At 53.7% G+C, this 21,562-nt stretch overlaps 1 protein-coding gene across 1 annotated transcript in view; it reads right to left on the reverse strand.

Moving 5' to 3' along the window:
* Window positions 1-2,115: 2,115 nt before the first annotated feature.
* SLC6A17 (solute carrier family 6 member 17) overlaps window positions 2,116-21,562 on the reverse strand; it is a 34,918-nt gene continuing 15,471 nt past the window's right edge. Inside the window, exons 3-12 of the mRNA XM_066565488.1 lie at window positions 18,828-18,985; window positions 16,773-16,899; window positions 15,266-15,447; window positions 14,078-14,188; window positions 12,338-12,579; window positions 11,871-12,063; window positions 10,951-11,143; window positions 9,860-10,019; window positions 8,926-9,088; window positions 2,116-6,848 (exon numbers count right to left, since the gene is read on the reverse strand). Of these exons, the coding sequence (XP_066421585.1) occupies window positions 6,480-6,848; window positions 8,926-9,088; window positions 9,860-10,019; window positions 10,951-11,143; window positions 11,871-12,063; window positions 12,338-12,579; window positions 14,078-14,188; window positions 15,266-15,447; window positions 16,773-16,899; window positions 18,828-18,985 (1,898 nt within the window). The 3' untranslated portion in view covers window positions 2,116-6,479. The remainder of the gene's footprint in view (window positions 6,849-8,925; window positions 9,089-9,859; window positions 10,020-10,950; window positions 11,144-11,870; window positions 12,064-12,337; window positions 12,580-14,077; window positions 14,189-15,265; window positions 15,448-16,772; window positions 16,900-18,827; window positions 18,986-21,562) is intronic.

Raw genomic sequence — 21,562 nt, forward strand, 5'->3', positions numbered from 1 at the left:
GCCACTCGCTCTGTCATGTCCCACAGTGCCACCTCGCTCTCTCATGTCCCACAGTGCCACCTCGCTCTCTCATGTCACACAGTGCCACCTCGCGTCCTGCGCTCCTCTGGAGCCCCGGCAGGCAGAACACGGGCGCCGGAGCCTGGCGGGGTCTGGGGAGAATCTGGCTCCATCCTCGGCATGGCTGATGCAATTTCGCTCCATAAAAGCGGCTTGGGGCCGGGAGGGGGCTGGGCTGGAGTGGGGGCAGCGCTGGGGATGCTCTGGCTGTGGAATGAGCCGGATCGGTTGGTGCGGTGGGGCTGTGCCTCGGTTTCCCTGTCTGTAAGCATCGGGACGTGCTTTTCCTTCCCGAGGTGCCCGGGAATCACAGCAGATGCTGCTGTAGCAGCTCCACCTCGTGTCCGAACCCACCTCGAGCCCGGAGCCTGGTCCAGAGCTGTTTTGAGATGGGACATCCAAAATCCACCCCCACATCTGACAGCAACATCCTGCAGCTCCCAGCAGGCTCTGAAACCTCTCTCCCTCACTGTCACAGGAAGTTCAATATTTATGGGGTTTTTAAAATAGAATGTATTCAGCTTAAATTCCACATTTGGGCCCATTTCTCTGTCATTTTTCCAGCCCCCAAGGGCCAGAATTGCCTTTTCCAGTTTGTTTTTCTCACCTGTTTCCAGGAAGCCCCTGGCACTGGGATTTCCTGGCCCCTCTCAGCCGCTGGGAGCACAGGATGGGCTGAGTTGTGCTGGTTCAGGACAGCAGTGACACCACACGTGTGTCCCACTGAGCTCCTGGCATTGCCCTGAGCTGGGATCTCCATCCCTGCTCCCCCAGGCCTGGGCTGTGCTGGGGTCAGAGCTGCCCCCACTGTCCTGGGCATCACTCCTGGGGGATTTTACCCCCAGAGCTGGGTCCTGGATGTCCTCTGGGACAGGGAGAACCCTGTGCCACCTCCTGTGCCCTCCCTGGGCAGTGCTGCTCCTCCAGCTGTGTCAGACACTTACCCCAGTCACAGAATCACAGAAATCACAGAATCACAGAATCACAGAAATCACAGAATGACCAGGTTGGACGAGACCTTCAAGATCATCGAGTCCAACCCAGCCCCAACACCTCAACTCAACCCTGGCACCCAGTGCCACATCCAGGCTTTGTTAAACACACCCAGGGATGGAGACTGCACCACCTCCCTGGGCAGAACATTCCAGAACTTTATCACCCTTTCTGTAAAAAACTTTTTCCTGATACCCAACCTGTATTTCCCTTGGTGCAGCTTGAGGCTGTGTGCTCTGGTTGTGTCAGTGCTGCCCAAAAGACCCTCCCTGCCTCCCCACAGCTGCCCCTGCATGGGGACAGGTTTGGTTTGTGGCCATGGCAGTGTCCCCATGTGTGGTGCCATCCCCAGGGTGGGAATCTCCTCTGGATCCATCTCTCCCCTCTTTCCTCATCCTCCCTCAAGCAGCCCTGGAGAAGCCAAAGAAACCACCAGAGAGGGAAGGGAAGGGAAGGGAAGGGAAGGGAAGGGAAGGGAAGGGAAGGGAAGGGAAGGGAAGGGAAGGGAAGGGAAGGGAAGGGAAGGGAAGGGAAGGGAAGGGAAGGGAAGGGAAGGGAAGGGAAGGGAAGGGAAGGGAAGGGAAGGGAAGGGAAGGGAAGGGAAGGGAAGGGAAGGGAAGGGGCAGCTCTGCTCCCCAGCTAACATAAGCTAATTCCCAGCAGCTGAAGTCATCTGGGATTGCTGGAAACCCCAAGTGCTTCTCCAGCACTCGGGACAAGCCAGCAGCACTGTGAGCAGGGCATCGTGCAGAGGAGCAGAGCAGTCCCAGTGCCCTGGAAAGCTGAGGTGTACTGGTTAAACTGGCCCAGGGTGGAAAACAACCTCCACAGGCTCCTGAAGCACTCACAGACAGCTCAGTCTGAGCAAGGCCCGCGCAGAGGCTGGTGCTGGGTGGAGGAAGGGATGAGGGGAGACAGAAGGACAACAGTGGGACAGACAGGGAAGGACAGACCTCAACACCCCATGGGCCCTTTGCTTTCTGTCTCTGCCACCCTAAAAAGACCCCAAAGCCCGCCCAAGAAAGGAAACAGAGGCACAGAGGAGACTCGGTGAGGAGACACTTGGTAAGAAGAGACTTTTAATCAGACTCTGATACAGCTCTTACAGGGTTTCTCCCGGTGCCCGAGGAGCCCGGGCGGCGCTGCCCGGCCCCGCCCGGCACACGTGGGAACTACAGCGGCTACCGGGGACAGGGACGCGCCTCTAGAGCTCTGTGCTTTACCTGTACACGAGGGTTTCGCCGCTGTTGTGCTTGTCCCAGGGGAAGCAGCCGCATCCCGCGTGTCCCCGTGGCTGTGCCGTGTCCCTCCCGGCCACCAAGGCCAGCCGGCCCCGCTCCTGCCACGCTCGGGAAGGGTGGGGACCATTGGAAGGCAGTGGGAGCTGCTCCTGGGAGGTGCTGGGGATTAATGCGACCTGTCAGGGTCTGGGCAGGAGCTGAGAGGTGAGGAAGGGGCTGTTTTGGAGGGACTGAGCCGTGGGACAGCCTGGGGACCCAGCTCCACAAGCCCCTGCCTTGTACTGGGGTCAAGGTCCCTGCAGCAGAGAGCAGTGCTGGGGAACAGAGCATCCCAAATCCAGCCCTACAGGCTGGGGAACAGAGCATCCCAAATCCAGCCCTACAGGCTGGGGAACAGAGCATCCCAAATCCAGCCCTACAGGCTGGGGAACAGAGCATCCCAAATCCAGCCCTACAGGCTGGGGAACAGAGCATCCCAAATCCAGCCCTACAGGCTGGGGAACAGAGCATCCCAAATCCAGCCCTACAGGCTGGGGAACAGAGCATCCCAAATCCAGCCCTACAGGCTGGGGAACAGAGCATCCCAAATCCAGCCCTACAGGCTGGGGAACAGAGCATCCCAAATCCAGCCCTACAGGCTGGGGAACAGAGCATCCCAAATCCAGCACTACAGGCTGGACCTGTATCTCCAGCAGCACAATGTCATCATTTTTCCAGCCCCCAAGGGCCAGAATTGCCTTTTCCAGTTTGTTTTTCCAGTTTCCAGTTTGTTTTTCCAGTTTCCAGTTTGTTTTTCCAGTTTGTTTCCAGGGCGTGCCCCTCCAGCAACCTCCTCTGTGCCCCCTGCAGAATGCACTGCACACCCTCCCCACAGAGACGGAGCAGGGTCTGGACCCCTCCTGCCCTGCCCAGCAGCAGGGACCCCACACTGCTCTGAGCAGCAGGATCTGGGCTGGGAACCCACCCAGGAGCTGATGTGGGGGGACAGGGACACGGGCAGTGGCTCCCCCCTCTTTGTCCCACTGCCTGAAGGAAAACTGAAAAGTGCCTGTGCTCACAACTAGCAGCTATTCCCTGTGCCTCTGTGCAGAAAAAGAGGAAAAGTGATTTCTAGGGCTAAAAGCCACCGGGGGTCGGCCCAATGCACAGCCTGGCACCCCGAGGAGGTGTGTGGAGGGAGAAACCCCCACAGAGACCCCAAAAGTGAGCGAGTCCAGGCCAGAAGTGAATCCTAAAGGCAGCCACACACACGGACACGCACACCCCACGGACAAACACACACACCCAACATGGAGCTCCTAAAACCTAACACACACACACACAGCCCACCCCAAAACCCCGTATCTAACACCGAGCAAATGCCACGACAAAACACGAGTATTTCCACAGGTAAAAGTAAAGGGGGCGTCCCTCCTCCTCCTCCTCCTCTCTGCTGGATGCCCAGGGTGCCCCAGGCTGGGGGGAGGAGGGGATGTGCACCCAGCACACACAAGAAATAAAAAGGTAAAAATATGCCCTGCTATAGAATGAGAATTGATCTGTACAGCACTGGGAATGAAAATAGGTCATGGGCCACTTTGGAATACGATTTGTCATTTAACAGCATTTACAGTGACATTTACAGAATAAATATACAATAGAAATAGAGAATCTCTAGGTTATTATTCCATCTCCTCTCTCTGTATATATTTTATATATATATATAATATAACTTCTTTGTTACCTTCTTATTGACTTTGCCTCTTATTGATGCTGCAAGAAGGGAGGAAAGCGAGCTCCTCCCTGGCTGGTTTGGGAACAGGGGTGGGAGAGAGGGAGGGCTGGATCCTTCCCCCCGGGGTTCAAGGAGCATCCTGCCATGGGAGCACATGGGACTGAGTGCTCTGGAGCACGTGGGACTGAGTGCTGTGGCTATGGAGGGGTCCTGCTCCATTAACTCCATGGGAGCTACGGTGGGAACCCGGCCCCTGGGCTCAGGGGTGATGGGGAGGTGATGCTGGGCAAGGATTTGACTCATCCTCTGTTCTGCTGGTCAGTGAGGATGGATTCCATTAGAAATGTTGCCTAATGATGGGGAAAAGCCACCAGATTTGGGGTTCTCCCTTCCAGAGATGATGCCATGGGGACATTTCTGTGTCCCTCCTGCATGGGCAGAGGAAGGAGAAAGAGATGGGAGGGGATGAGGAAGGGGGAACTTCTGGAGGAACGTGGCTGATCCTGACTCACAGATCTTGGCACCATCACTGAGCTGCTTTGGTTCATTCCACTCCTCCATCTTCCCCCCAGAAAAACAGTTAATGAAGGGCTTGAGCTAATTGTCCTGGAAGAGTCTCCAGGTCACCAGCCAAGTCTATGGAGAAGGCTGTGAAAGAAGGATCACACCCACAGGAGATGTCACTGTGGGAACCTGCTGGCCCCAGGGATGCTGAGAATCAAGGGTGTGGTGAATGGACCAGCAGCTTCCTGCCTTCACCTCCAGCCAAAAGGAGAACCAAGGTGAAAGAAAAGCAATTGGCAGGAAAGCAGAGGAGAGAAGGGCTCAGGAACCAGCACCCACAAACGTGGCCTTCAGAGCAGCCTCAAAGCTCTTCGTGCACAACCTAAGCCCAGCAGGATCAGGGGAGGCACTCCCCAGCCTTTGGAGGCAACAGAGGGGAGAGAGTGTGCTGCTTCCACGTCCCCAGGGAAAAGGGGGACAATGCCACCTGACACCCTTGGCAGAAGTGCTTGGTTACAGGTAGGATTCAGGAAAATGACCCTCGGTCCCAGCAGGACTCAGAGCTGGAAGGTCCCACCCTTTCCAAACAGCCTGGGGAGAAACAACATAAGGTCACATCAGTCAGATCACCTCAAACCATGGATGGGCACAATAGAGGCCCCTGGACTCTCACAAGGGCTCCCCAGGCTGGATCAAGAGCTCCTGGGGACCTGGCACTGGCTCGCAGGAGCTGCTGCCCCTCGGATGCCTGTGGTCCCCAAGAGCTGGTCACCCCCATGCAAAGGCTGCTGGGCTCCTGGGGGGTGTGACAGGAGGCAAAGCCAAACCCCAGGCTCGGAGGGACACGAGGAGAAACGAGGAGGCACGTCCAGAGAGAGCCAGTGCCCAGCTCACCTTGGCACGGGGACAAGGAGGGAAGTCAGGGGTGGTTTCCTGAGAGCTAAACCAGGAGTGTGGTAGGACTGGATGTCCCACAGCTCCTCTGCTTGTCCCTCTGGGACATCTAAAGAGAGGAGTGAGAGGAGATGGTCACCATGCCAGGGGTTTTGGTTCAGCAGAGCATCCCACACGTCAGGAGTAATTCCAGGAGAGCCCTCCTGACCCCCACCACACCAACCCCACCCAGACCCCACACAGGCTCACACCCCCAAACCACTGTCACTTCAGGGGTCCTCCTGCCACTCAGCACCATCACCACCAACCCATGGAGCATCCCAGCTACTCCATCCCATGGCTGTGACATCTCCAAAGAACTCCCAGCCACCGTCCCTGTGCTGGTGGCAGCAAAGATTCCAGGGATTCACCCTGCCCTGTCTCACACACCCCAACATCACAGCCAGCCCCACGCTGCTCCCTGCCATCCCTGGTCAGAATTTGGGGGGTTATTTGGGTGTGTCCACAGCTATAAAAACCTACAGGAGATACAACAACAACAACGATGGTGACAACAACAGCACCTTCTTGTGCTATGAACATCGATGATTAATTGTGCTCGTTGGAATAAGGCCATGACTCCTCCCGGCTAAAGGACAACAGACAGGGAGGGAAGAGCTCTGGGTGACAGGAGGAAGTGTGATTGGCTTCCCACCTGCTGCCAGGTCCTTGTTCCAACCATCAGCTGCTTAGAAAAGAGAGATTCTTTGCTTCGGATTTGAGCTGCACGAGAACAACTCTTGGAAAGGTATTGCAGCATCTCTTGCTCCTCTTCCCTTCCCTGGAGGTGAGTCCAGGGGTCCAGCCTTTCCACCGAGGGTTGTCAGAGGAGTCCTGCCCCTCCTGCAATCCCTTCTTCCCGACGTCACCTCAGAAATGGCTGCTTTGCTTACGATTTTAAGAGGGGGTTTCTTCTTCATCTTAGTCATTAATTCTTCTTCACCCTTAATAATTAATTTTCCTGTTTTCTGGACAGCCAGCATCCACTCCCCAGTGCCCTCCTCTCCCGGTGGGGGTGGGTGGGCAGGCCACCATCACAGCTCAGACTCGGGGGTGCTGGCCAGCAGGTACCCGCTGCCGTAGCGTCCGTTGGGAGCCGCGCTCATCTCCAGGGGGGAGCTGCTGCCGGGGCCCAGGTAGGAGCGGTGCGTGGGCATGGGGGACGGCGTCTCGCTGGGCACCTTGCTCAGGATGAAGCGGGTCTCGTCGTTGTCCTCCAGGTTGGAGATGTCCTTCATCATCCGACCCTTCTTGTAGGTGACGGAGAGGGCGTTGGAGCCGTCCGACACCAGGTGGAACTGCCGGAGGATGAAGACCAGGGGCAGGGGGAGGGATGCCAGGATGATCAGGGAGATGAGGATGGCCATGGCCCATGTTGGGTAGAACAGGAACTTTTCAGCAGCCTGGAAGAGACAGATGTTAATGAATCGGGGCTGCTGCAGCAGTGATGCCCACCAGGTGTCACAGACATCTTTTATGAAAAATCCTTTCCTTAGGATTTTTCCTCCTGAGAAGCTGAGATGCCTCAGGAACAAAATGCAAACAATGGTTATCTGCTGCTGTGGAATGCAACAGGTGCATCTGGGATTGGCTCATGTGGTTGTTTCTAATTAATGGCCAATCACAGCCCAGCTGGCTCAGACTCTCTGTCTGAGACTCAAACCTTTGTTATCATTCTTTCTTTTTCTATTCTTAGCTGGCCTTCTGATGAAATCCTTTCTTCTATTCTTTTAGTATAGTTTTAATATAATATATATCACAAAATAATAAATCAAGCCTTCTGAAACATGGAGTCAGATCCTCATCTCTTCCCTCATCCTGGGACCCCTGTGAACACGGTCACGACCAGGTATTGTAAGAACCTAAATGAAGGATGTGGGATCCAGGCAGCTCTTCCAAATGCAGTTTATTCCATCCAAAATGTCACAGCAGTCCAGGGTTGTGGGTGACAGAGCTGTGCCCACAGCTGTCAGCTCCAGCTGCAGGCAGGCCTGGAGACCCTTTGGTTTTGGTCACAATGCATTATAGACGTTTATACTTCTCTTTGCTGAGCATCTCAATACAGTAGAACCAATCTATACCTTAACTATTATCTATAGCCTATCATAACTACTATAATTACCATATTCATGTCACTATTCCCCAATCACTCAAAGTTAGTACATTACAGTTTAAGCTAGAAGTTGTTTTTCAGTTTTCTTGCAGTGGAAAATTCTGAGACCTTTTTTCTACTTGCACCATTTGCTGCCTTGTTTGCCTGTGCTCTCTTTCTGCTTGGTAAAACATCTTCTTGTTTGGGGTGGGTTTATCCTTTGCTCTAAGCCATAAAACCCCTTCTGACTAACACACCCTTTGCCTCCTTGGTTATCCAGTGAGACTGGCTCAGCAATTCTTTCCTTCTATATCAAAACTTGCTTCCATCTCTATTCCTTCTGCAGATTCTACATTTAAAAATCTTTCTGCTAAGCACACGTATCTGTGGGACTTTCTTGTTAAACTTTCATCCTTCCCAACAGGGTACAACATCTCTGAAACACCAGACAGCTCCTCCTGCCTCCTGCCAGACCCAGGGACACCACATGAAGGGTGGGCTCAGGTCAAAGGGAAGGATCCCCACACAGGCACAGTGTGGAGCTGTGGGAGCCAACTAAAATCAACACAAACTTCAGCCCACAGGCAGAGCTGGCTGGAGATATCTGGGCAGCATGAACAAACCAGTCCCAGAGGATGAGAGGGTGGGAATGTCACCCAGCAGGAGAGGAAGGAGGAATGAGCAGAGCTGGGATGAACAGAGTGCTCTGCAGCTCTGAGCTGCCCCTGCTGTGCTGAGGTGTCAGAACTCAGTGCATCCCCCTGGGTGTCCAGAGCTGCCAGGACCCTACCAGGGGCTCAGAGACCCTGGCACACAGCCCAGGGCACCTGGGGGTTTGATTGTGGGCCCTGGAGCAAGTTACCAGCTTTGTATGAGCATTTGAAAGTCACAGAGGTTAGAATAGTACAATAATAAAATTATCACAGGGTGAAAATGTAGATTTTAGGATTTTTGGTATGGGGGTTATGGGGACAAGATGGAGGAACTTGGGCATGTCCAGCCTTTCTTCTTCTTCTTGGTCTCCATTTTCTGCAGTGATGCTGGCACTTTGGGATTGGTTTAGAGTAGAAGTGCACTGTCTAACATAGGTGATAGGTATTGGGAATTAAGTGTAAATATGTTCTATGTAGTTTGTAGTATAAAAGCACAACACCACCCCAAGGGCGGTCAGAGTGCCTGTGGCTGCCCTGCTGAGCAGACCTTGGCTGGGCAGAAAGAAAATTTTATAGATAAGAATCAATAAACAACCTCAAGACAGAAAACTGAAGAGCTCTGAGTCTTTCTTCAGATGCAGGGGCTGAAACAGAGACACCCTGCACATCTTGGGGCAGCAATTAACAACCAAAACCCGAGACTGGGCCAGGGGTGGGGAAGGGAGCTGTGCCCACCTCCTCTCTGATCCAGGCGCTGTATCCCGGGGGGCTCACTCCCAGCTGGATGATGCTGGCAGTCATGAGCACGGCCATGCAGATGGGGGACACGTACTTCCAGGCGTAGTAGTAGAACTGGTAGGGCCGGAATCCCAGCATTTCTGTCAGCTCCTGCATGAACCTGCCGAGGAAAGACATGGAATCGTGACATCCTGTTGCAGCTTGAATTGCTGCTAGTAAAGTCCAGGGTAAAGAAGGAAAAAAGGCTTTTGCATAATGATGCAAAATAGATGTTTAATTCATCTCAGACACATGCTCTCCCCAGAGCATCCAGCTCTCTCCCCCAGGGGCCTCTCAGCTGACCTTGGTCTCCAGGCAGTATCAAGGTGAGACCCAATCAGGGAAAGGGGAGGGAGAGCCTCACAACACCTATGTTAAGGCATAGGAACAGGGGAAGGAGCCAATGGGGTGTAACTTAGGAGAAGCCCCTCCAGGGTGTCCACAACATCCTCCATCTCTGAGTGAGAAACAACCTCCCAGGAGCCCCGCTGATGCACAAGGTACAGCCTGAAGAACCCAGCTGACCATCTCAGCATCCCTCAAGCCTGAAGAACTTGTGGAAAACTGCACAGGACAAGACCATCTGAGTGTTATCCAGAGCTGCCTTTGCTCTGGACAGCTTCTGAACAAGGAGAACTGTGGGGAACAGCCTCCCCCTTCCAGGAGGACCTGGAAACCTCAGAAAAAAGGGTCATCACAAGCAACAGATCATCACAACCAAGAGGAGAAACCCATGAGAAGGGGCTGTGTTACACCAGGGCAAGGCAGGAGGATCAAAGTGAACCAAACTCCTGCCTCTATAACTGCCCTGGAGAAAAAGCCAAGAGGTGGAAGGAGGGTTTCTAGTCAGGAGTTACACCACAGTTACTCCTTTTATCTAGAAATTCCTTACTTCTTGGTGCCGTAAATCCAGGCCACAGCGATGTTCTCCAGGATGACCACGACGGTGAGCGGCAGCGTGGCTGAGTAATCGTCAAACATGGTGACAAAGTAATTTCCAGAACGCTGCACAAAGATCAGCCCCACTACGAAGGCGAAGATGCAGCAACCGACTGTGGGGAGCAAACAGGCCTGGTCAGCAGAGCCTCCTGAGGGACACCAGGACCTCCAGAAGGTCCATTCCCTGCATGGGCATGGTCAGCAGAGCCTCTGAGAGACACCAGGACCTCCAGAATGTCCATTCCCTGCATGGGCATGGTCAGCAGAGCCTCCTGAGGGACACCACTGCCTCCAGAAGGTCCATTCCCTGCACAGGCATGGTCAGCAGAGCCTCCTGAGGGACATGAAGACCTCCAGAAGGTCCATTCCCTGCATGGGCATGGTCAGCAGAGACCCCAGAAGGACACCAGGATCTCCAGAAGGTCCATTCCCTGCATGGGCATGGTCAGGAGAGCCTCCTGAGGGACACCAGGACCTCCAGAAGGTCCATTCCCTGCATGGGCATGGTCAGCAGAGCCTCCTGAGGGACACCAAGACCTCCAGAATGTCCATTCCCTGCATGGGCATGGTCAGCAGAGCCTCCTGAGGGACACCACTGCCTCCAGAATGTCCATTCCCTGCATGGGCATGGTCAGCAGAGCCTCCTGAGGGACACCACTGCCTCCAGAAGGTCCATTCCCTGCACAGGCATGGTCAGCAGAGCCTCCTGAGGGACACCAAGACCTCCAGAAGGTCCATTCCCTGCATAGGCATGGTCAGCAGAGACCCCAGAAGGACACCAGGATCTCCAGAAGGTCCATTCCCTGCATGGGCATGGTCAGCAGAGCCTCCTGAGGGACACCAAGACCTCCAGAAGGTCCATTCCCTGCATGGGCATGGTCAGCAGAGCCTCTGAGAGACACCAGGACCTCCAGAAGGTCCATTCCCTGCATGGGCATGGCCCAGTTCACCCCCCACCATGTCCACACTCTTCTGGAGTGACTCCTCAAGGCAATGGGGACCTCCCACCCCTTCCCAAGGAGGTTGCAGGAGAAGAGGCCTCACCTGTGAACACTTCCTTGCGCACCTTGAAGGTGTCGATGATGGGTGTCGTGATGCCTGACATGGTCCCGATCATGCTCCCCAAGCCCAGGTTGATCAGCATCAGGAAGAACATGACAGACCAGAAGGGCGAGGCTGGGAAGTGGGTCATGGCTTCTGTGAAGGCAATGAAGGCCAGGCCAGTCCCTTGCACCGACTGTTGACGTGGGGAGAGGACAAAAATATGAGAAGAAACTTGTCAGGGACACAGACTTTGAGCCCCTCTCAGGTCTCCCTCACCAAACCCTCTTCAGGAAAATCCCACTCTGGTACTGGAGATGAGCTGGTGATGACCCTGCTCAACCTGTACTGGACAGAGCTTCTCCCACGCCAGGAGAACCCCTGTGTGCTGGGTAAAACCACAGGGACTTGGATTCTCCATCCCTGGAGGGTCTCTAAAGTTGTTTTTCCAGATCCATGTGCCCAGGATTGACACAGGGAGAGGAAATGGGGAGGGTGACCTGTTGCAGACATCTTTTATGGAAAATCCTTTCCTTAGGATTTTTCCTCCTGAGAAGCTGAGAGGCCTCAGGAACAAAATGCAAACAATAGTTATCTGCTGCTGTGGGATGCAACAGGTGCATCTGGGATTGGGCTCATGTGATTGTTTCTAATTAATGGCCAATCACAGCCCAGCTGGCTCAGACAGAGAGCCGAGCCACAAGCCTTTGTTATCATTCTTTCTTTTTCTATTCTTAGCCAGCCTTCTGAGGAAATCCTTTCTTCCATTCTTTTAGGATAGTTTTAACTTAATATATATCATAAAATAATAAATCAAGCCTTCTGAAACATGGAGTCAGATCCTCGTCTCTTCCCTCATCCTGGGACCCCTGTGAACACGGTCACAGTGACCTGCTGGTCCCTCCAGGAGTGCCACCAGGTACCTTGTTGAGTTCATCCTCCAGCAGGCAGGCGTCCAGGCCCAGCTCTTTGAAGTGCCCCTCCTTCACCGTCATGATCACCCTGTACATCTCGTTGTAGTCCTTGGCAGTGAGGTGGGAGAAGTTCACGTGGGGTGGGATGAGGTCGTGGCTCAGCACATTGGTGTTCAGGTAGCCCAAGATCTTCTCAGCGTTCCTAAGGGAGAGCAGAACCTCTCAGGTGATGCAGGGCACCTGAGACACGCTGGATTCACACCCCAGCTGCAGATTAAGAGCCCATCTTGGGGCTGGATTTTAGCTTGGAGGAGCTGAATGTCCAACTCCCTCAGCTACAGAGGTGCATCCCTGGAAATCCAGCTCCTGCCCATCAGGAACTTGGGCCCACCAAACCCCAGGATCATCCAGCTCCAGACCCACCACAACTGGCAGCAGCAAAGACCTGCCCACCCCAGAGACAAAGCAAATCTTACTCCACCACGCATTTCTCGTTCATGATGTTGGCCTTGAAGCCCAGCACAGCAAACACAACCAGGGTGGCCAGCACAGACGTGAAGAAGTTGATGAAGGAGACGAGGGTGGCATCGAAGTGGCAGTTGTTGTCCTGCTTGTTGTAGCTGGAGAAGGCAATGACGCCCCCAAAACCCAGGCCCAGGGCGAAGAAAACCTGCGTGGCTGCTTCACGCCACACCTGGGGGTCCAGCATCTTGTCCAGCTTGGAGAGAAGACAGAAGAAGGAGTTAGGTGGCCCCACAGCCCATCCCAGAATGACATTAAAAGGGCTGAGCTGGTTTTGGGGCAGCTGTGGCTGCTTTGGTGGGGTGGAGGAAGGAAATGATCCCTAAGGCTCCTTCCAACCCAAACCACTCTGTGACTCCATGATCTGCCGTGCTCAGGTCTGGCTTTACCCAGCACTCACAGGTCCTTCTCATTGTGGGAATGCACAAAATCAGAGGGGCTTGGGAAAGCTGCAAAAGGCCTCAGACACAGCAGAACTGGGATTGGAGCCAAGCAGCAGCCATGAGATTGGTCAGCAGAAAAATTATTTAAAAAGTAGAAAAGTAAGGACAAATAGAACAATGGTCTGTGTATTAACACTTGTCTAGAATAACTCCCTAAGCTACAGAGAAGTTTATCTAGTGAGATATTAGGAAGTTTGAAGCTTAATAATGGAGCTCTGTGCATTGTGTTTTAAAGCTTACAAACAGGTATTGTGTTTGAAATAAGCAAGCATTGTTTTAACCAAAGGTAACTGTGCTTATAGTGGTGGATAGAACTACTGTCAATGTGCTTTTGTTTTGTGTGATTGGTCAAAAAACTTATAAAGTGAATTGTAACATTGAGTTTTGGGTCTGCTGCCTGGGATGTGAGCTGGTGGCATCTTCCCATTGTCATAACCATGGAATGAGAGTGATGCTGGAAAATAAAACAGCTCCAGGCAGTTCCTAACAGTCCCATCCCGTTTGTGATTTGTACACAGCCCCTGGCTGGCAACACTCCTCATTCACACAGAGAGGGAAACTGAGGCACGCAGAGGTCAGGACAAGGTTTGACCTGACCCATCTCTCTGTGCAGCTCCCCAGCCCGTGTCCCCCCAGCCCAGGGCACCACCCCATGCCCAGGGATGTGTTTCCATCCTCCCCTGGCCATCTCCTGCTCCCAGAGCTCCTGGAGCACTGAAATCAAACATCCTGGCTGGGGGTGTTTTATCTGCTGCTCCCCCCCCCAGCCACATTCCCCCTCTCCCAGGAGCCAGAGCTGCAGCCTGGAGACCTCCCAGCATCATTCATCAAGGAACCACAATTAATGTCTTCTAACAGCCTCGCCAGCTGAGCTGATTCATCTACATCTCTGCTTAATTAATTAATTAGCTGCTTAATTAATGAGTGCATACCACCAACGGAGGTTTTTCTTCCAGCCAGCATCTCTCCATTAAATCTTTGTATTTATACATTCCCTTGGGCACCTCTGTGCCCCCCAGCCTGGCATCTGGGTAGTTGAGGGTGGTGAGTTTGTGAGGGTTGTGGCTGTCCTGGCCACATCCTGAATTTTGGGAGCCACTCCACACCCTGATGATCTATCATGGTCCCCAAGTTTGGGGCTGGTACTTTGATTTTTGGGGTGGGGAGGAAAATAAGAGGAATAATAAGAGAATAGGGAAAATAGGACATGAAAAGCCAGGAGGGGAACCCTGATGGGGTTGGAACTCTCACCTTGGGTGTGAACATGTGCATGATCCCATCCACTGCCCCACGCAGCAGCAGCCCCCGCACCAAGAAGCAAACAAGCACCAGGTACGGGAAGAGGGAGCTGAAGTACATCACCTGGAGCAGGAGGGATGAACACACACAGCCTCAATTCCTGCCCCCTGGGCCCAGCCACCCTCCCACCCCGCCCATGGACAGCTCACAGGGGGGAGAAGGGAGCGGCTCCCTCCGCAGGATGGGGCTGGATCCCCAGGGATGAACTGTGGGACCCCTCGGGGCAGGATGGTGCAGGTGGCTGGGCAGTGCCCGGGCACAAAGAGACCTGGGGACACTGGTGGACAGCAGGCTGGACATGAAGCACCAGAGTGCCCAGGTGGGCAATAAGGCTCCTGGCCTGGCTCAGGAATGGTGTGGCCAGCAGGAGCAGGGCAGGGATTGTTCCCCTGTGCTCAGCACTGCTTGGGCAGCACCTGGAGTGCTGTGTCCAGTTCTGAGCCCCCCAGTTTAGGAAAGATGTTGAGGTGCTGGAGCATGTCCAGAGAAGGGAAACAAGGCTGGAGAGGGGTCTGGAACTCAAGGGGGGCTGAGGGAGCTCGGCCTGGAGAAGAGGAGGCTCAGGGGTGACCCCATCACTCTCTGCAGCTCCCTGACAGGGGGGTGCAGCCTGGGGGGACAGGCTCTGCTCCCAGGACAAGACAAGAGGAAACAGCCTCGAGCTGCACCAAGGGAGCATTAGGCTGGGCATTAGGAAGATCTTCCCAGAAGGAGTGACTGAGCATCAGAAGGGGCTGCCCAGGGAGCTGCTGGAGCCACCATCCCCAGAGGTGTTTAATGAAAGGCTGGATGTGGCTCTCAGTGCCATGGTCTGGGTGCCAGGGTGGTGCTGGGCCACAGGTTGGACATGATGGCCTCAAAGGCCTTTTCCAACCTAATGGATTCTGTGAGTGCTGGAGCTCAGGGGGATTCTCTGTGCTGGTGTGACCAAGGCCTGGCTGCAGTTGAACCAAACCTCTTCCCTAAACCCTCTTTTGATCTTATTCTGGATCCCTCCAGAGGTGACCCCAGCCGTGGGTGGGTGTGACCATCCCAGGGGACACAGCATTCCTCTGGAAATGGGACACAGGACAGCGTGTCCAGCAGGTTTCTGCTCCCAGGACAGAGCCCAGCCAGGCTCAGGCGGCCACCAACACCCACCTTCCCTGAGGACTGGATGCCTTTGATCATGGCCAAGCCAACAAGGCTCCAGGCCACCAGCAGACACAGGGTCATCTTCCAGTTGAGCCCCCCGCTCTCAGAGATGGAGTTGGAGATGTCCAGGGTCTCCCGGTACCAGAAGTAGGTGGTGGCTGAGCTCCTCTCACATTCTGTCTCCACAACTGCAGGAGAGAGGCAGGAGAGCATGAGGGGGAGAGGCCTCCACTGTCTCCTGGGCTGGCCAAATGTCAGAGACCTGTCACAGACATCTTTGATGGAAAATCCTTTCCTTAGGATTTTTCCTCCTGAGAAGCTGAAAGGCCTCAGGAACAAAATGCAAACAATGGTTATCTGCTGCTGTGGGATGCAACAGGTGCATCTGGGGTTGGCCCATGTTGGTTGTTTCTAATTAATGGCCAATCACAGCCCAGCTGACTCAGACAGAGAGCCGAACCACAAACCTTTGTTATCATTCTTGTTTGCTATTCTATTCTTAGCCAGCCTTCTGATGAAATCCTTTCTTCTTTTAGTATAGTTTTAATGTAATATATATCATAAAATAATAAATCAAGCCTTCTGAAACATGGAGTCAGATCCTCATCTCTTCCCTCATCCTCAGACCCCTGTGAACACGGGCACAGAGACCTGCTGGAGGCAGCCAGGGAAGGGAGACACCTCTGGAAACTGAGGGGCAGAAATCATGGGGCTCATTCTTAGCAGGGAAAAGAAGAGACAGGACATAAAACTACTGCCGGGTGAAAATGAGATATTAAATACAGGGGAAGACATTTTCATTTGCTATAAAACCTCTCAGAGAGTCCCAAGCTGATGTTCAGATGTTATAAAACACCATTAGCCCCATCCATGTCTCAGGCAGGCAGTGGAGCAGCCCCTGCCTGATTCCCTCTGCCCCCCTCCACGCTCCTGGGTCAGAGCCTGGCCTCAAGCACTGAGGCAGCCTGGAAATCCCATCAGTGGGGACTCTGGATTGCCAAAGTGGCATCAAATCCCATTCTGGATTGCCAAACTGGCATCAAATCCCATCAGTGGGGACTCTGGGTTGACAAACTGGTATCAAATCCCATTCTGGATTCAGAAACTGGTATCAAATCCCATCAGTGGGGACTCTGGATTGCCAAAGTGGCATCAAATCCCATTCTGGATTCCCAAACTGGTATCAAATCCCCTCAGTGGGGATTTGGGACTCTGGATTGCCAAAGTGGCATCAAATCCCATCAGTGGGGACTCTGGATTGCCAAAGTGGCACCAAATCCCATTCTGGATTGCCAAACGGGCATCAAATCCCCTCAGTGGGGACAGAGAACACTGGAGACACTCATCCAACCCAAGGGGAAGTTCTTCACATGGTCGAGGCAGCGGTGCCAGAGAGGAGCCTCCACCTGCTGAGGTCCCACCTTGTGCTGGGGGTGGTGCAGTGTCCCACAGGGTCCCAGAGCCCCCCTTCCCCGGTCCCTGCCCCCTCCCAGCCCAGCCCCCTGTGCCTCACCAGCCACCGAGCCGTTCCTCACGATGGGGCACTCGCTCCAGGGCAGGGGGTACTGGAAGGACTTGAAGAAGTAAAAGATGCTCCAGCCGATGATGACGTTGTAATAGAGACCGACAAAAAAACAGACCTGGAAGGGAGGAAGGAGGAGGACATGGCATCAAACCACAGTGTGGGAACTCAGCACATCACTCCGGATGTCCAGAGTTACCGAGAGAACCCTTGGGGGGTCTCGGAAATCCTGGAATGTTGCCAGGAGTGTTTGGTGGCTTGATTTTGATCCATCCACAGAAGTGACAGCAGTTTGAGGACATGAGAGTCACTTTAGAGTGAAGGGTGTAAAAGGGACACATTTATAGGGTGAAATATAAACTTTAAGGTTTTTGGTACAGGGGGGTTATGGAGACAAGATGGAGGGATCAGGGCGTGTCTCGTCCTTCTTCTTTCTTCTTCTTGTCTTCCATCTCCTGTGGTGATGTTGGCACTTGGGGATTGGTTTATGGTGAAAGTGCACTTGCTAACATGAGTGAAAAGTATTGGAAAATAAAGGTAAATATCATGTACGTAGATTTTAGTATAAAAAGACATGACTGCCCCGTGGGTGGGCAGAGTGCCCTTGGCTGCCTTGCAGATCAGACCTCTGTTGGGCAGACAGAAAATTTTGTAGATAAGAAACAATAAACAATCTGAAGATCGAAAAGCTGAAGAGTCCAGACTCATCCTTTGAAACGCGCGCCACCCAAGAACCGCCCTACCCGTGTCGGGGCAGAGACAGACAGCTGAACCGGACACCACAGGGCACTGAAATGTGCCCAGGGAACCTCTGGGGCTGCTGGGATCAGGGGTGGGAGCATTCCCAAACCAGCCCCTAGCCATGGGTGGAGCTGCAAAAACACCTCTTGACTTCTCCAACCTCCCCCTGGTGTTACAGGAGCTTCTTTGAGCCAGGTCTCATAAGCTCTTGGAGGTCTATAACACGCCCAAGGTAGCTCAGCTATCTTTGGAGGTATAAAAATCAGCAGGATGGCTTCTGTGGTAGTGTTGGAAACAAAAAGGTTTAATAAAAGGCAAAATAACAAACAGAGAAAAACCGAGCCAGGTGCAAGAGGTCCTTGCTCCTGGTAAAACACCTCACAAAACAATTAGTTTCTTTGTTCTCTTCTTTTTCTAGTAAATTGCTCAGGTGAGACTTTTTAGCTCCTGTCCAATTGGCTATCCCTAAGTTTGAGGTGAAGTCCCCCAAGGTCCTATGAGGTGTCTTTTCACTTAATCGAGGAGAGAAACTTCTGGGCTTCTTTCCTTTTTAAGGAGGCAAAGGATGGTTTTGTCACTCTGTCAGCAAGGGGCACATTCCTACACCCTGAGGCTCCTCGCGGTTTGCCTCACACTGCAGACCCCGGGATGGCCCTGGAGGGGTCCCCAGGGTGGCCCTGGAGGGTTCTTGGGGTGGGGCTGGGAGTCCCCAGTGAGAGGCTGGAAGGTGCCTGGGGTGAGGTTGGAGGGTCCCCGGGGCTGGAGGGTCCCAGGGAGGGGCTGGAGGGTCCCCAGGTGAGGTTGGAGTGTCCCCAGGGTGGCCCTGAAGGGTCCCCAGGGTGAAGCTGGAGGGTCTCCAAGGCTGGAGGGTCCCCGGAGTGGCCCTGGAGAGTCCCAAGGGCAGGGCTGGAGGGTCCCCAGGGCTGGAGGGTCCCTGGGGTGGCCCTGGAGGGTCCCGGGGTGAGGCTGCAGCATCCCTGGGGTGGGGCTGGAGGGTCCCCAGGTGAGGCTGGAGGGTCCCCAGGGTGACCCTGAAGGGTCCCAGGGTGGCCTTTGAGGGTCCCAGGGTGATCCTGGAGGATCCCCAGGGCTGGAAGGACCCCAGTGTGAGGCTGGAGGGTTGCTGGCATGGGGCTGCAGAGTCCCTGGGCTGAGGCTGGAGGGTGCCCGGGGCTGGAGGGTCCCGGGGTGAGACTGGAGGGTCCCCAGAGTGGCCCTGGAGGTTCCTGGGGCGGCCCTGGAGGGTCCCCAGGGAGGGGCTGGAGGTCCCCAGGGTGGCCCTGGAGGTCCCCAGGCTGTGCTCACCAGGCAGCTGGCGTAGCCGATGCCCCCCAGGCGGGGGCAGATGTAATTCCAGACGCCGATGCTGCCCCGGCGGATGCGCTGCCCCACGGCCAGCTCCAGGAAGAACAGGGGCAGCCCGATGATGATGAGCAGGACCAGGTAAGGGACCAGGTAGGCACCTGGAAGGGGACAGAAAGACAGAAAGGTCATTCCAGATCTCCCTGCTCCGAGGACAGATGGACAAACAGGGCAGAGCTGGGGCAGGCTCTGCCCGGTCCATCACTTCATTTGCAAACAGCCTTAAGTTGTACCAGGGGAGGCTGAGATTGGATATTGGGACAAAATTCTTCATGGAAGGATGGTCAGGCACTGGCACAGGCTGTGCAGGGCAGCAGGGCAATCCCCATCCCTGCAAGGGTTTAAAAACCATGGGGGTGTGCCAGGTGGGGACATGGGCTGGTGGTGGCCTTGTGCTGGGTTCATGTTTGGACTCGATGATCCAAGAGAGCTTTTCCAACCTAAATGTTTCCATGGTTTTGTGATCCAGGAATGCAGATCAGAGCTTGGCCAGAGCAGAAGCTGTGGAGAGGAGCAAACACAGGTGTGGAAGCAAAGGCTGTGGCATTCTCTGCCAGTGTGGATCATGCAGGATTGACCCCAAGGACTCCCTGAATGCACACAGACAAATCTCCAATGTGTCCTGGATTGCAAGGCAATGTGTGTTCTGTTGCCATCAGTCAGAGCTGGGGCAGTTCTCTGCTGTTCATTGGGCAGTTTTCTTTATCTCTCCCACAGCCAATCCTCCCTCCAGGAGATCTCTGCTGTCCATCGCCACTGAGTGTCCCTGCATGGCTGATCCAATCCCATCATCCCATGGGGAGATGCTCCGCCCAGGGGAGGAGCCAAGCATTCCTACCTGGGTACAATCTGAGCCTGGAACAGCACAGCAGCCTTTGCCCAGTGCATTGCCAGAGGAGCAGCTTCTGCACTGGATTGCCCAGAGGAACAGCAGCTGCCTCTGCCCCTGGATCTTCAGAGGCAGAGACTGCACCTTTCTCCAGGATCCCTGCTCCAGCAGAACCAGCCCTGGCACTGCAGGAGGGCTGAGCCACAATTCCAATGGTTCTGCTGCCAACAGCCTGACCCACAGGGTGTCAGGCTGGGTTCTGACTCTGTGTTGTTTTAGTTTACTGCATTGTTTATTTTTTCTTTCTAATTTTCTTCCCCAATAAAGAACTGTTATTCCTGCCCCCATATTTTTTGCTTGAGAGCCCCTTAATTTCAAATTTATAGCAATTCAGAGGGAGGGGGTTTACGTTTTCCATTTCAGGGGAGGCTCCTGCCTTCCTTAGCAGGCACCTGGCTTTCCTAACCTAGACACCATGTGCAAGGAGCCACCTCCATGAGCTGAGCCCTGGGGACACAGCCACGTTCATGGAGCCATCCTGTTCCCCCTGTCCCAGCACATCCCCCTGGACATCCCACATTGCCAGCAGCAGCATCCCCGTGCCAGGTGCCACCCTGCATGGCCAAAGAGTGGAAACAACTCAGATTAAAACTCAGTCAATGTCTGTCTGAGTGCTGGGGCTGGAGAGGAGCTGGTGGTTCCCGAAGCAGAAGCGATGACCATAAGGGATGAGATGACTCACGCTGCAGCTCCTGCCTGAGGAACAGCTCCAGCTCCTGCCAGGAGCTCAGGAATGGGCTCAGGAGAATGTGCCTGGCTCCTGCAGGGTAGCAGAATGTCCAAAGACAACTGAAATTGCCGCCTGGATTGCCACACTCCAGTGACAGCCACCACTGTCACAGACATCTTTTATGGAAAATCCTTTCCTTAGGATTTTTCCTCCTGAGAAGCTGAGAGGCCTCAGGAACAAAATGTAACCAATGGTTATCTGCTGCTGTGGGATGCAACAGGTGCATCTGGGATTGGGCTCATGGGGTTGTTTCTAATTAATGGCCAATCACAGCCCAGCTCAGACTCTCTGTCCAAGACACAAGCCTTTGTTATCATTCCTTATTTCCTATTATATTCTTAGCCAGCCTTCTGAGGAAATCCTTTCTTCTATTCTTTTAGTATAGTTTTAATATAATATATATCATAAAATAACAAATCAAGCCTTCTGAAACACGGAGTCAGATCCTCATCTCTTCCCTCACCCTTGGACCCCTCTGAACACGGTCACACACCACTCCCCAGGCCAGGCAGGACCAGGGCAGGGGGTGCTGCTCCAAGCAGGGACTCTGCAAAGAGGATCAGCCCCAGCATGGGTGGGGATGGTGAGTTAAAAATGGGGGCAGGGAGAGAAATTGAGTGTGGGAATCCATAAAATCAGAGGGGTTTGGGAAAGCTGCAAAAGGCCTCAGACACAGCAGAACTGGGATTGGAGCTAAGCAGCAGCCATGAGATTGGTCAGCAGAAAAATTATTTAAAAAGTAGAAAACTAAGGACAAATAGAACAATGGTCTGTGTATTAACACTTGTCTAGAATAACTCCCTAAGCTACAGAGAAGTTTATCTGGTGAGATATTAGGAAGTTTGAAGCTTAATCATGGAGCTCTGTGCATTGTGTTTTAAGGCTTACAAGCAGGTTTTATATTCAAAATAAGCAAGCATTGTTTTCACCAAAGGTATCTGTGCTTATAGTGGTGGATAGAACTGCTGTCAATGTGCTTTTGCTTTGTGTGATTGGTCAAAAAAATTATAAAGTGAATTGTAACATTGAGTTCTTGGTCTGCTGCCTGGGATGTGAGCT

The sequence above is a fragment of the Molothrus aeneus genome, chromosome 24, assembly GCF_037042795.1.
Source record: "Molothrus aeneus isolate 106 chromosome 24, BPBGC_Maene_1.0, whole genome shotgun sequence".
NCBI lineage: Eukaryota > Metazoa > Chordata > Aves > Passeriformes > Icteridae > Molothrus > Molothrus aeneus.